This window comes from Mytilus trossulus, chromosome 9 (assembly GCF_036588685.1).
Source record: "Mytilus trossulus isolate FHL-02 chromosome 9, PNRI_Mtr1.1.1.hap1, whole genome shotgun sequence".
NCBI lineage: Eukaryota > Metazoa > Mollusca > Bivalvia > Mytilida > Mytilidae > Mytilus > Mytilus trossulus.
Window position 1 is genome coordinate 661,459 of NC_086381.1, and position 15,010 is coordinate 676,468.

Genomic DNA, 15,010 nt, shown 5'->3' on the forward strand with positions numbered 1-15,010 from the left:
AGTCAAAGACTCAGTGTCTCTTGAAGAGAGTACAAAAGAGTCAAAGACAGCAGTGTCTTTTGAAGAGTGTAGAAAACAGTCAATGACAGCTGTGTCTCTTGGAGAGAGTACAAAAGAGTCTATGACATCTGTGTCACAGGTCCATATACAGACGAGGTAAAACATTTATTTTTTAAATTAAGAAAATTAAACACACTGTCAAGACAACTGATTCAGCTTACATTTCCATGGAATAATGAATAATTATCTATTATTCAGTGTGCACCACATGTTTGTTGTTATTTCTTCATAAATAGAAAAGTATAAGTCATTATTTAAGAAAAATCTGTATTTTAGATTCTACGATTTACCCTCGTTGATATCACCATGATCAAGCTATTCTGATATAGTTTTTTTTTTTAAATTAATGTCATAGCTTTTATTTCAAGAGTCATAATTTGATAACATTACGAGGTAACCAGAAACAAGACCAACCCAATTTTATAAAACAATTTGTTTTTATTAGAAATGTGAATTTAAGATGGAAGTACTTCAGAATATTTTTAAGTGTATTTCCTTTCTTAATTTGACCCATATGCTCCATACTTCCTAAAACTATATTTCATAAAATATTGAATCTGACATAGGTTACAACTTACATTTTTATAGTTATAAAATATGATAATAAAAGTTGCCTTATCCACAAATATGTTTCATAAAATATTACAGAGTGCATAATGACTATAACAGTTACCGAAGTGAAATTTAACATCAACGTGAAAAGGACCTTTAACCACTATCTGACATATAAGCTATGTTGTAAATTGAATACAAGTCCGTGAATTGTAAAGTGAAGGTTAAAATGACATATTGTTTTTGGGATGTCATAAGATGCATCGTTAAATCATTGAATTGGATTAAAGCGAAGTATAAAGTGTAGGTTAGAGTGACCTTCTGTTTGGGGGATTCCTCTATACTCCTCCCCTAAATGTTACATACACTGGGTTCTATGATTGTAGATCACTACGCATCTAAGATCTGAAATGGGACATTTAACTTAAAAACAAAATCAGCTTACATAAAATGTACATTAGAAAGACACTGTTTTCGTTGGATGCTACTATATTTTCCTAGATATATCCTAACGCTCAAGTATATAATTGTAAATAAAAATTGTTAATCTGCTTATTATATAAGGGATGACACTGATGTCCAAGAGTCACATTTACAACCATTCATATTGTTGTAAGTCACTAAGTATCAATCTTATATCTGAGATTGGATTTAAAATTTCATATAAATCAGTGAAGCATATAATGTAGGTCTAATTTGATCAAATTGTTTTTCGAGCTGGTGCTATGTTTTCCTATATGTACCCTCACACTCAATCATTTGATTGTGAACTCTTAATTAAAGTAGCAGCTAACCAATGTATCATTCTATATAACGAAATATAAATGGCTGTAGAGAGTTTAAGTTCATATATTCTTATTACATATATTTTTAAAGGAATATGTTGCTACAAACGCCATTAAAATGTTCAGTTGTAAAAAAATTAACTATCTTTTTGGGTAAAGCCTTTATTTATGATATAAACCAATAAGATGTATTTTGATTGCTAATGAAGGTTAGAAAGCATTATTAGTCACGATTGTATAGATTAACGACTGTTTGGTATATTGATAATTTAAAATCTTCATAAAAAATTGGTACTTGAAAGTAGTGTTAATTCTCTCTTTTGATATGTTATTTGTATACAAGAGTAGTATCCCTTTGTACTATTTTTCCGTTCTAACAAGGCAATAAGTTAATTGTATGCCCCGAACAGGTTCAGTATTGAAGTTTTACATATAGTTGTGATTGCAGCGTATGTAATTCCAAAATTAATATCTTTAGTATATAGTTCGTTTATAAAACACGTTTATTTATATCAATACATGTATTTATTTGTTGTGTTTTTTATTCAATATGATCTATAGGACTAATGCATTGCTTTTTCAATATCCATTGTGATAAATCGACTCTACCATTTCTGTTGTTATTTATATTTTCACACAATAAACATGTTCCATCCTGTATGTAATTTTTGTAGGAAGTAGTTACATACTCGTCTTTTGCTTTTATATACTTTGAATACTTAGTTTCATTGAGTGCTATGTCCTTAATATGAAGAGCCAATGTTTTCGGAGAACTAAAATCAAAAGTCGTTATAAACGTGTCCTTTGGTAAGATGTCCTTTATATTAGGACAACCTCTTATTACAGGAACTATATTAAAATCGTCCTTGTACAACCGGAATGCCTTTTCTGTTACATAATCATCACATAATGAGTTTTCGAATGATAGATAGAATTTATAGTCACTACTTAACTTTTTAATACAGTTGTCACCCGATGAGCTGCACGGTTTTCCACATCTTCCATATATGTCTACATTGATATACTTCTTCATTGTTATCACATATTTCATCCTTTGTGAATGTGTATTACAATTACTAACCACCCAAGCAACATCTTTTGATTTCTGTTCAAATATCACAGTGTAATTCTTGTCTTTAAGCGTTAATCTTTTAGACAATTTTGCATAAGGTGTAAATATGTCCGAATCTTGTCGATAGCTCCATGTCCAGTTAAATGCATTATTCCACTGTTTTTGTTTGTATCGTTCATTTATATGATGTGGCGACTCCATTGAAAAGAATATCCACATTTGATTCTCAGTTCTACTTGGTGGACTTAAATTGAGATCAGCGTGATGAAATAACAAAACATCGCTTTTATTGATCAAACTCCTGTCCAATGATATGTCACAATTTTTGAATACGCAATTTTTCAATCCTCTTTGAGGTTTCATATTTGGAGCCCAAAATGGTGGGGCATACCACAGTAATAAATAATTGCTTTTATTTTCCTTCCTTGGAATTATTTGTTGAACATTGTCACTTCTGAGTAGAGAAATATCAGCTATGGTATATACAATCCAGCATATGGAAAAGATACAAATAGGATACCATATTTGAAATGGACCCTTCAAAAAGTGATCTGAAAGAAAAGAGTGACAATATGTAAACGTAATACTAAATAACAGGAATAAGAAAACATGCTAACGACAAAAGATAAAGTCCATTAAAAAGATGATAATTACTTAATGTTCAAGAATTTTCAAACCATGGATTATGATCCTTGTATTATTCGAAGAATATTAAATATAAAAATATCATCCATTCCATTTATAATAACATGTACATTTCTGGCTATTCTTTGCAAATCACAATTTAGCCAATGGATTTTGATACATATTTGATTTTTACTTACATTTGAAGTACATACAAAAAGGAGAAAAGGATGTAATTCTTAATCAACAGCCCGTATCACTCGTTAAAAAGTCTTGAAGTAAAGCTTGACATAGCGTAAGCAACGAAAATCATATGTTATCAAAATAAATATTTAATAAATATGATTGTGTATGTCTTGAACCAATTAAACTCTCTGGTCATCATGACAAACAGTTTTTACTTGTTAAAAAAATATGCATGTTCAAAGCTATGAATAACATGTTTAAAGAGTACTCTTTAATCTACAAAAAGTCAAAGAGTAATAATCTAGCAACGCAAGCTCAAAAGAATATGTAAGTAGGTTACAACTGATGAAAAGGGTGTAAAATACGCTTAAAAGATTCGCTGCTGGCGAAGATCATCCCCAGTTTTGGTAGGGTTCGTGTTGCTCAGTCTTTACTTTTCCATGTTGTTTCTTGTGTACTATTGTTGTCTGTTAGTCTTTTTCGTTTTTTGCCATGGCGTTGCCAGTTTATTTTCGATTTTTAAGTTTTACTGTTCCTCTAGTATCTTTCGCCGCTCTTTATAACATTGGAATGTATCTCAAAAGATTGATTGTTTACAACACGAGCCTATATTATACATCGACTAATATTTATATGTATCAGTCAAATCTGAAATCCATCTTTAAAAAACAATTATATAATACGTCTACACTACGTACCCACAAGCAACATCGATGATTTCAACTCTGACTACCTGAATATAACTGTGCTAATTAAGTCTCCCAAACAAAGTTTGAAGACTTATTGTTTTTGCTCAGTTTTTATTAATTTTATTATTCTTCTTCCTCTTCCTCTTCCGCCACTTTAAAAATGAACTTGTCCGCAGCGTTTCTCCAGATTGACTTAGGATTTCATAAAATGGTAGACTTATATGTCTAGGTGAGCCATCAATCTTTCGTTTGTGCATTGGGGTCTACTAAGGGGTATTTTGAGGGGTAGAAAGGAGGGAGGGGTTTACTATAGAACCCTATGGGATTTTATTTTCTAAAATTTTCAAATGAATATAACTTGAAAACTGTAAGTGATAGATACACGCAGTCTTCGGAAATGATTATAGGACAATTAAACAAATCACATGAAATATAAGGGGATACCCTGGGGGTTCATCCCTACCCCCTTCAATTTGAGAATATGCTTTTGTCGTGTAAACGGTCCAGATCCCCACACGTAAACCATATATATTCTTGAATGGGACGATAAAACAAATCAAATGAAATTAAAGGGAGGTCCCCGGGGGTCATCCCTGCCCCGTTCAATTTGAGAATGTGCTTTTATCTTGTTAACGGTCCAGATCCCCACCCCTAAACCATATATATTTTGTAGGGGACAATAAAACAAATGGAATGAAATAAAAGGGAAGTCACTAGGGAGTCACCCCACCCCTCTTGTTTGAAAATTTGTAAACGCTCAATATCCCCACCCCTAAACCATAAATATTCTTGTATGGGACAATAAAACAAATCACATGAAATTAAATGGAAGTTCCTGGGGGTCACCCCCGACCCGTTTAATTTGAGAATGTACTATTATCTTGTAAACGGTCCAGATCCCCAACCCTAAACCATATATATTCCTGTAGGGGACAATACAACAAATGAAATGAAATTAAAGGGAAGTCCGGGGGGAGGGGTCACCCCACCCCCTCTTGATTGAAACTTTTAAAGGGTCAACATCCCCACCCCTAACCCATATATATTCTTGTAGGGGACAATAAAACAAATGAAATGAAATAAAGGGAAGTCCCAAGGGGGTCACCCACCCCCTCTTGTTTAAAAATTTGTAAAACGGTCAACATCCTCACCCCTAAACCATATTTATTCTTGTATGAGACAATAAAGCTAATCAAATGAAATTAAAGGGAAGTTCCTGGTGGTCGCCCCACCCCGTTCAATTTGAGAATGTGCTATTATCTTGTAAACGGTCCAGATCCCCACCCCTAAACCATATATATTCTTGAAGGGGACAATAAAACAAATCAAATAAAATGTAGGTAAGTCCCTGGGGGTCACCACCACCGAATGGCGAGTTATGAGAGCTTTGTTTGAGAGACTTCGTAACAGCATCCTGTTACAATTACTTCTTGTTTCTTTTGAATTGTTTCAGATTTTGTCATGCTGGGGTCTTCTATAGCAGACTAGTTAATTGTGCAAGACAAGTACCGTATGATGACCAATATCTGCTTAAATTCACCTTGAACTAAATAGTGTGTAGACTTATCCACAAACTGAAAATACATCTTATATTGCACATGGGTTCTGTTGAGGATTTTCAATACAATGGTTGAACTTGTTGTTCTTTTGTCACTATCTTATGGTGTTTATATAGCTCAATTTGTTCGATTCGCTCGTTTATGTAACAACGTGCAACGGACAAAAAAGTGTGGAAGAAAAATAAAAATAAAAACAAAAAGAAACGTAGAATAACAATACGTCACCCCAACTCCGTTGAGGGTGCCATAATAAGAAAAAAAGAAACGAACAATAACAATTTGTCACCCCAACTCCGTTGAGGGTGCCATAACTAGATTTGCCATTGCAAGCAATAGCGGATTGCACCCTTCCCCCATTGCCAGGCCAGCGGTAGCCATTAGAAAATTGTTGCTGTTTCCATGGCAACGGCGGCCATTTTGAAAATTCCAAACTCAAAAGTCAAGTCTGAATGAGCTAGGCAACATTTGTTATAAGTTTCATTAAATTTAAAGCATTTTGAAGTTTTTGATATTTTTGCTGTTTCCATGGTAACGGTGGACATTTTGAATATTCCAAAGTCAAACCCTTGCTGCAATTGTTTCCCTCAATAATCTTTTACCATTTAATGTCTCTAGAATAAGTTGAACATCAATGTTCTGGAATGTTCTGTGAAAATTCAAAGTTTTGACCTTTTTGCATTGTTTCCATGGTAACATCAGATATTTTGAAAATTCCAAAGCCAAATTCCACATCTTCCAATGTTGCTCATCGTTGCTGTGAAGTTTCAATAAGTTTTGAGCATTTTGATATTTTTGAAATTTTTGGTGTTGTTTTGCATGGCAACATAGTAGTTCCAATGAGTGTCAACATCATCCAATACCTGTATATAGTGGGCACCTACATTGTATTAAAATATAATGTTTCTGAGTTCAAGTCTATCCAAACAGTTCGAGAAAACAAAAAACTGGATTTTTTCACATTTGTTTCGTTTCCATGGCAACGGCAGCCATTTTGATGGTGCCATACCCCACTGCACTATAAAATGTGGTGGTCTACATTATGGTATAGTTCCATCAATATTGTTCAAGCCAATTCTGAGAAATAGTATGAACAAAAAAGTGTGGAAGAATAAATATAACTAGAATTGCCATTGCAAGCAATAGCGGATGTCATCCTTCCCCCTATTGTCACTAAACAGCAGCCATTTAAAACAATGTTGAACAGTGAATGCACAAATATACATGGCTATACATCTTTCTGTAAATTTTTTGGTTCATTTAGAGCATTTTAAAACAAATCTAATTTCTGCCGTTTCCAGGGCAATGACAGCCATTTTGAAATTTTCAAAGTCACAAGTCTCATCTATACTTGCCAGTTAACAATTATATCAAGTTTCATAAAGTTCAACCATTTTCAAAATTTTTGACATTTTTGCAGTTTCCATGGCAACTGTGGTCTTTTTGGAAATTCCAACATCAAAAGTCTTATCCAGACTTACCAGTCTACAATCATTTAAAGCTTCATCAATTTTGGAGCACTTTGTAATTTTTGAAATTTTTGACATTTGTGATGATTCCTATGGCCACAGAGACCATTTCCAAAATTTAATGACACATGCCACATTGGTACATGGGAGGGACCATACTATCAACGTTTGGATCAATTTGACCTACCATTTTAAGAAAGTGAATGCCACTTTAAGGTTTTTGGATCATTTTGTCCTGTTATGCATTGTCTCCATGGTAACGGCAGACATTTTGGAAATTCCAACGCCAAATTCCACATCTACCAATGTTGCTCATCGCTACTATGGAGTTTCAAAAAATTTGGAGCATTTTGATATTTTTGAAATTTTTGGTATAGTTTCCATGGCAACACAGTAGTTCCAATGATTCCAAAATCATCCAAAACCAGTATATGCCGGGCACCTACATTGCAATAAAATATAATGATTCTAAGTTTAATTAGGTCCAAATAATTCACCAAAACCCAAAACTGGATTTTTTTCACATTTGTTCTGTTTCCATTGTAACGGCAGCCATTTTCTATGTTCTCAAGACCTACTGCAACCCGAAATTTTGTGTTCCTCATTATTGTTAACTTTCATTAAGATTGGTTCCATTGGCTATGAGAAAACTGCCGGACAAAATAGGTGGAAGAATAATAATAATACAGAAAAAGAAACAAAGGAAAAGCAATATGTCACCCGACATTGTCGATCGGGTGACATAATAATAATAAGACAAACAGAAACGAACAATAACAATATGTCACCCCAACTCCGTTTAAGGTGCCATAATCAGAACAAATACAATAGGGATTTCCACAGAAAATTGTTAGAACCGAATTATTATTACTACTAGAACACACCCGTGATATCATGGATCCGTGACTGAATTAAAGTAAATAACTATGCGCAAGCCTTATTTTAGTATTAGTGTTGTCATCTGATAAAGTCATGCCGATTATAAGATACACAGTTTTTCTCTGCTATAAAGTCTTTCTGTTTGAACCCGTCGAACTGGAACTTATCAATTATTGGTATTATTAATTATTTGGAAAACAAAAGGTTCGGAATGGAGTATTTTTTAATCAACAGCATTGTCCTATATGAGTTATAAGATAAATTGAATTCTTTGATTCGCTGTTTTACGTCATGCCCACTAACAAATTGAAAACTGTACCTATACGCCTTATTTTAAGTTCAGATTTTTAGTATTCGTATTGTTATCTTAGTAAGTCTTACTGATTAAAATACTACAATAGGTAACAATTTGACAATTTAGAAGTGTCAACCCTGTGGTTATGACCCGTGTATATAGCATATTAATCCTGAATACACCGTTTGGTGGTGCGCCTGTCAGATGCGGAACGTACAGATAAGGTAATAGGTAACAGGTGAATATACTTTTGGTATCGGTATCGGACTCGACCCGGAACTTCTTAATTATTGGCAATATTAATTACGTGGAAAACAAAAGGGCCTGGAGTGGTGTAATTTTTAATCTACACCTTTGTACTATATTAGTTATATATAAAGTTGAATTCTGTGATTCGTCGTTTTTACGTGATGACGGCTGACAAATTGGACCTCGTAATTTTAGTATTATAGATGCCGGCTTAATAAAACGATTCGTGATAAAAAAAAAATCAAATGAATTTTAAAATAAAATAATTAATGTATTTTATATAAGTTCTTCCTATTTTACTTGTCAGCTAAAGCATGAAGGCTAAAATTAATTACATCTCGTCACCCATTTCCAATTCCGTACTAAAATGTTTATTTGTATTACAATATCATGCTTGTGTAAATAAGTAACGTACTGTCCGATCTAACGTATTCTTCCAAACAGACAAATGAATAGTAACAAATTTATATGTCTGTAGTTAGTCGCATAATTTTCGATAGCTTAAAATTAAATTTTTGATAAATATTTGAAGTGACAGAAATAATATCTTAGCAATAGTCAGTAAAGCATGACAAACATTGATTGACACGTACCTTTAAGGGACGACATCAAAAGATCAATGAAGGATACAAAACTTAATTCAAATAGTTTGGGGGTGGGGGGTTATACATGATGCAAGTTTTGTTTATCCTACATCGATTTTACATATATCCATATGGGTCAATCAATTTTTCCCAAGTTAAGTTAAGAGGGAGTAGGGGGGTCATTAAAAAACTATCTGAATTAATTTTTTTTTTTATCCTACATTAAACTTTTGATGTCGTCCCTAAAATGGTTGTCATATTGAAAACCACTAAGATCATATGAAACACGTTATTCTGATGTCGTTTACATTTGCTACAGTCTATATTTACAACGTGCATGCTTATTTTCTTTCCAATAAGCAATTCGGGCGTTCATATCCGATCTGATCCTCACGTTGTTTGTTGCACTTTGAAAATTATTTTATGTAGAAGAAAACATCCTTAATCAACGTTTTGACAATTTTATTTTGGTAAGGTTTGAAGTTTCAATTGATGTTGTCATCATTGAAGAGACAGTATTGTAGAATAAGATAAACACTTTATTGTTAATGTAACACGCTTTCCAACTTGTATAACAACTATTTCTAGATTTATAGAGTATAGCATGTATAGGTGAATCACGAATTTAAGCGATCAACAAGTAAAAATAACATACAGGATTATATGCAGAATTTGTTTAAACTACGGAACCAAATATAAAAAAGGTGCAATCATCGCAAATTGCTATCCACGAAACTAATTGATTTTTTGAAAAATATCTTTGGCTGTCTAATATAAGGAAAACTACTGATGACAAAAACTGATACTTTATTAATTGTGTTACCGAAATTGAAGACAATTATGTAATCACCTCACAGATATAAAAATGATACATGCTAAATATTCATAAATTAATATTCTACAACATGAGGAGGGGATGGTCCATATATAAAAATGATATGTTCTTAGTAATCATAGTATGATATTCTACAACTTAAAAAAGGGGTAACATGTATAAAAATGATATGTGCTTAATATTTATATTACAATTCACTACAACCTGAAAAGTGGTTGTACAGATATAACAAACATATGTGCTAGATGTTTATAGTATAATAGTCTACAATTTGAAAAGAGTTGGTGTGGGGGTATAGATATAAAAATAAGAAAGATGTAGCATGATTGCTAATTAGACAAAAAGCAACAATTTACTTTTGAATTAAAAACCAATGACGAGTTTATTGCCAACCACTCTGTCGATGCCACTGGTGGTGGAGTTTGTTTCAACCAACCTAATAGTCAGCACTTATGAGTTATCATTTATATGGTCATAATAATACATTAACGTTTTCAGAAATGCTAATGATTTTCACCCATTTCAACCAATAGGACTATATTACCCTTGCTGTATTTTTGAAAAACCATTTTGAAGTTCTTTAACGTCGTACTTTTTTTTAAAAAACTATCTAGAATATAACATCACATTACGTCTTTTGACCTAGAAACGCGCTTCTGACGTACACAAATATACTTCTGATATTCATGAACCCTAATGAGAAGCAAAACCTAATATTTGCATTTTCTTTGTGTATAAAATAACTTGCACTCGTCTCCATATTGTCTACAAATTTGTACCGTCTTAGTACACTGTATAAATTTGTACTTTATTTGCACAATCTATAATTTTTTACGTTATTGGTACAATGTTTAAATTTGTACCTTCTTCGTACAATGTATAAATTTGTACCTTTTTTGTACAATGTATAAATTTGTACCTTTTTTTGTACAATGTATAAATTTGAACCTTTTTTGTACGATGTATAAATTTGTACTTTATTTGCACAATCTATAAATTTTTACGTTATTCGTACAATGTATAAATTTGAACCTTTTTTTGTACAATGTATAAATTTGTACCTTCTTTGTACAATGTGTAAATTTGTACCTTTCTTGTACAATGTATAAATTTGTACCTTCTTTGTACAATGTGTAAATTTGTACCTTCTTCGTACAATGAATAAATTTGTACCTTCTTCGTACAATGTATAAATTTGTACCTTTTTTGTACAATGTATAAATTTGTACCTTTTTTTGTACAATATATAAATTTTGTACCTTTTTTTGTACTATGTATAAATTTGTACCTTTTATTGTACAATGTGTAAATTTTTACCTTTCTTGTACAATGTATAAATTTGTACCTTCTTTGTACAATGTGTAAATTTGTACCTTCTTTGTACAATGAATAAATTTGTACCTTCTTCGTACAATGTATAAATTTGTACCTTTTTTGTACAATGTATAAATTTTGTACCTTTTTTTGTACAATGTATAAATTTGTACCTTCTTTGTACAATGTGTAAATTTGTACCTTCTTTGTACAATGTGTAAATTTGTACCTTCTTTGTACAATGTATAAATTTGTACCTTCTTTGTACAATGTGTAAATTTGTACCTTCTTTGTACAATGTATAAATTTGTACTTTTTTTTTGTACAATGGATTCATTTGTACCTTCTTTGTACAATGTATAAATTACTACCTTTTTTTGTACAATGGATAAATTTGTACCTTCTTCGTACAATGTATAAATATGTACCTTTTTTTGTACAATGGATAAATTTGTACCTTCTTTGTACAATGTTTAAATTTGTACCTTCTTCGTACAATGTATAAATTTGTACCTTTTTAGTACAATGGATAAATTTATACCTTTTTTGTACAATGTATAAATTTGTACCTTCTTTATATAATGTATAAATGTGTACCTTCTTTGTACGATGTATAAATATGTACCTTTGTCGTACAGTGTATAAATTTGTACCTTTTTTTTGTACAATGGATACATTTGTACCTTCTTTGTACAATAAATAAATGTGTACCTTCTTCGTACAATGTATAAATGTGTACCTTTTTTGTACAATGGATAAATTTGTACCTTCTTTGTACAATGTATAAATTTGTACCTTCTTCGCACAGTGTATTAATTTGTACCTTCTTCGCACAGTGTATAAATTTGTACCTTCTTTGTACAATGTATAAATTTGTACCTTCTTCGCACAGTGTATTAATTTGTACCTTCTTCGCACAGTGTATAAATTTGTACATTTTTGTACAATGAATAAATGTGTACCTTCTTTGTGCAATTGCATATATTTAGACAATAGATTATAAATAAGCTTATATTGTTTTTTGTTACTTCAAAGGAAGAAATACACATACCTTCTTTTCTCAGAAGTTTCCTTTTCAAACCCATTATGTTCCAAGTTATTAACATTTATGAATTGGTTACAGATAATTTAATGAATAATTGCTAACTTTGAATTGGTTACATTTGTATCGATGAATAGCATTGAACACACCAAAGACAGGTAAACTACACATTCAAATTAACAAGCGTACTATAAAACGATATTTACAACTGCCTTTATAGCAATCATCACGAATATATATGGCTTTTTCAGTTTGTAATGATTTCATGTTTGTTTTATAACACCAATAAAATATAAACAACCTTCCAATTTCCCATGAGTTTCTCACATTTAATCTGTCGTCTAAGGTCAAACTCTACAAAAAAAATATATTTTCTTTCTTTAGATTCTTTTTAATATTTTGGCCTAGGGCATCACTGTAATGAAATTAATTGTCGATTTGCCCTTTCGGTGCAGTATTACATTATTTTAACTTTTCAATTAATGCATTATAATAAATTTTGGTATGAGAATAATGATGATATTTTGCATATAGATTAGTTTCCAAGGTAAATAACATCTCTATGATATTTGGTTGTCACTCTTTATAGCGTTCCTTAAAATCTTTGATATAAATTCACTAAAATAAGACATGTAGGCATGAGAGGGCTAACCATGCAATGTTCAATATGAATACAATTTATTTCCAATTAAACATCACTCTTGCAAAATAAAAAGGTCAGCTCTTATTTTCGAACTCGCCCAACACATGTAAGACAATGATCATGTTATGCAGTTTAGAATGTCTAAAACAACATACAGTTGCCCTAAATTTCCCTATTCTGTCAAACACCCAATCATGAATAATATGTGTTAGATTTCCCTATTCTGTCAAACACCGAATCATGAATAATATGTGTTAGATTTCCCTATTCTGTCAAACACCCAATCATGAATAATATGTGTTAGATTGACATTTTCTGTCAAACACCCAATCATGAATAATATGTGTTAGATTGACATTTTCTGTCAAACACCCAATCATGAATAATATGTGTTAGATTTCCCTATTCTGTCAAACACCCAATCATGAATAATATGTGTTAGATTTCCCTATTCTGTCAAACACCCAATCACGAATAATATGTGTTAGATTGACATTTTCTGTCAAACACCCAATCATGAATAATATGTGTTAGATTTCCCTATTCTGTCAAACACCCAATCATGAATCATATGTGTTAGATTTCCCTATTCTGTCAAACACCCAATCATGAATAATATGTGTTAGATTTCCCTATTCTGTCAAACACCCAATCATGAATCATATGTGTTAGATTTCCCTATTCTGTCAAACACCCAATCATGAATAATATGTGTTAGATTGACATTTTCTGTCAAACACCCAATCATGAATAATATGTGTTAGATTTCCCTATTCTGTCAAACACCCAATCATGAATAATATGTGTTAGATTTCCCTATTCTGTCAAACACCCAATCATGAATAATATGTGTTAGATTGACATATTCTGTCAAACACCCAATCATGAATAATATGTGTTAGATTGACATTTTCTGTCAAACACCCAATCATGAATAATATGTGTTAGATTTCCCTATTCTGTCAAACACCCAATCATGAATAATATGTGTTAGATTTCCCTATTCTGTCAAACACCCAATCATGAATAATATGTGTTAGATTTCCCTATTCTGTCAAACACCCAATCATGAATAATATGTGTTAGATTTCCCTATTCTGTCAAACCCAATCATGAATAATATGTGTTAGATTTCCCTATTCTGTCAAACACCCAATCATGAATAATATGTGTTAGATTTCCCTATTCTGTCAAACACCCAATCATGAATAATATGTGTTAGATTGACATTTTCTGTCAAACACCCAATCATGAATAATATGTGTTAGATTTCCCTATTCTGTCAAACACCCAATCATGAATAATATGTGTTAGATTGACATATTCTGTCAAACACCCAATCATGAATAATATGTGTTAGATTGACATTTTCTGTCAAACACCCAATCATGAATAATATGTGTTAGATTTCCCTATTCTGTCAAACACCCAATCATGAATAATATGTGTTAGATTGACATTTTCTGTCAAACACCCAATCATGAATAATATGTGTTAGATTGACATTTTCTGTCAAACACCCAATCATGAATAATATGTGTTAGATTGACATATTCTGTCAAACACCCAATCATGAATAATATGTGTTAGATTTCCCTATTCTGTCAAACACCCAATCATGAATAATATGTGTTAGATTGACATTTTCTGTCAAACACCCAATCATGAATAATATGTGTTAGATTTCCCTATTCTGTCAAACACCCAATCATGAATAATATGTGTTAGATTGACATTTTCTGTCAAACACCCAATCATGAATAATATGTGTTAGATTGACATATTCTGTCAAACACCCAATCATGAATAATATGTGTTAGATTTCCCTATTCTGTCAAACACCCAATCATGAATAATATGTGTTAGATTTCCCTATTCTGTCAAACACCCAATCATGAATAATATGTGTTAGATTTCCCTATTCTGTCAAACACCCAATCATGAATAATATGTGTTAGATTGACATTTTCTGTCAAACACCCAATCATGAATAATATGTGTTAGATTGACATTTTCTGTCAAACACCCAATCATGAATAATATGTGTTAGATTGACATATTCTGTCAAACACCCAATCATGAATAATATGTGTTAGATTGACATTTTCTGCTCCAATGGTTATCACCTTCTGAGATAGTATTTATTCTGCTCCAATGGTAATCACCTTCTGAGATA

The 15,010-nt window shown here is 31.8% G+C and overlaps 1 protein-coding gene across 1 annotated transcript; it reads right to left on the reverse strand.

The window, feature by feature from the left end:
• Window positions 1-1,631: 1,631 nt before the first annotated feature.
• Window positions 1,632-4,062, reverse strand: LOC134683469 (glycoprotein 3-alpha-L-fucosyltransferase A-like). The gene is made up of 2 exons (XM_063542786.1): window positions 3,978-4,062; window positions 1,632-3,020 (listed from the first exon to the last, which is right to left on the reverse strand). Exons 1-2 carry the CDS (start codon window positions 3,988-3,990, stop codon window positions 1,939-1,941), a joined length of 1,095 nt encoding a protein of 364 aa, XP_063398856.1. The 5' UTR covers window positions 3,991-4,062; the 3' UTR covers window positions 1,632-1,938.
• Window positions 4,063-15,010: the final 10,948 nt, after the last annotated feature.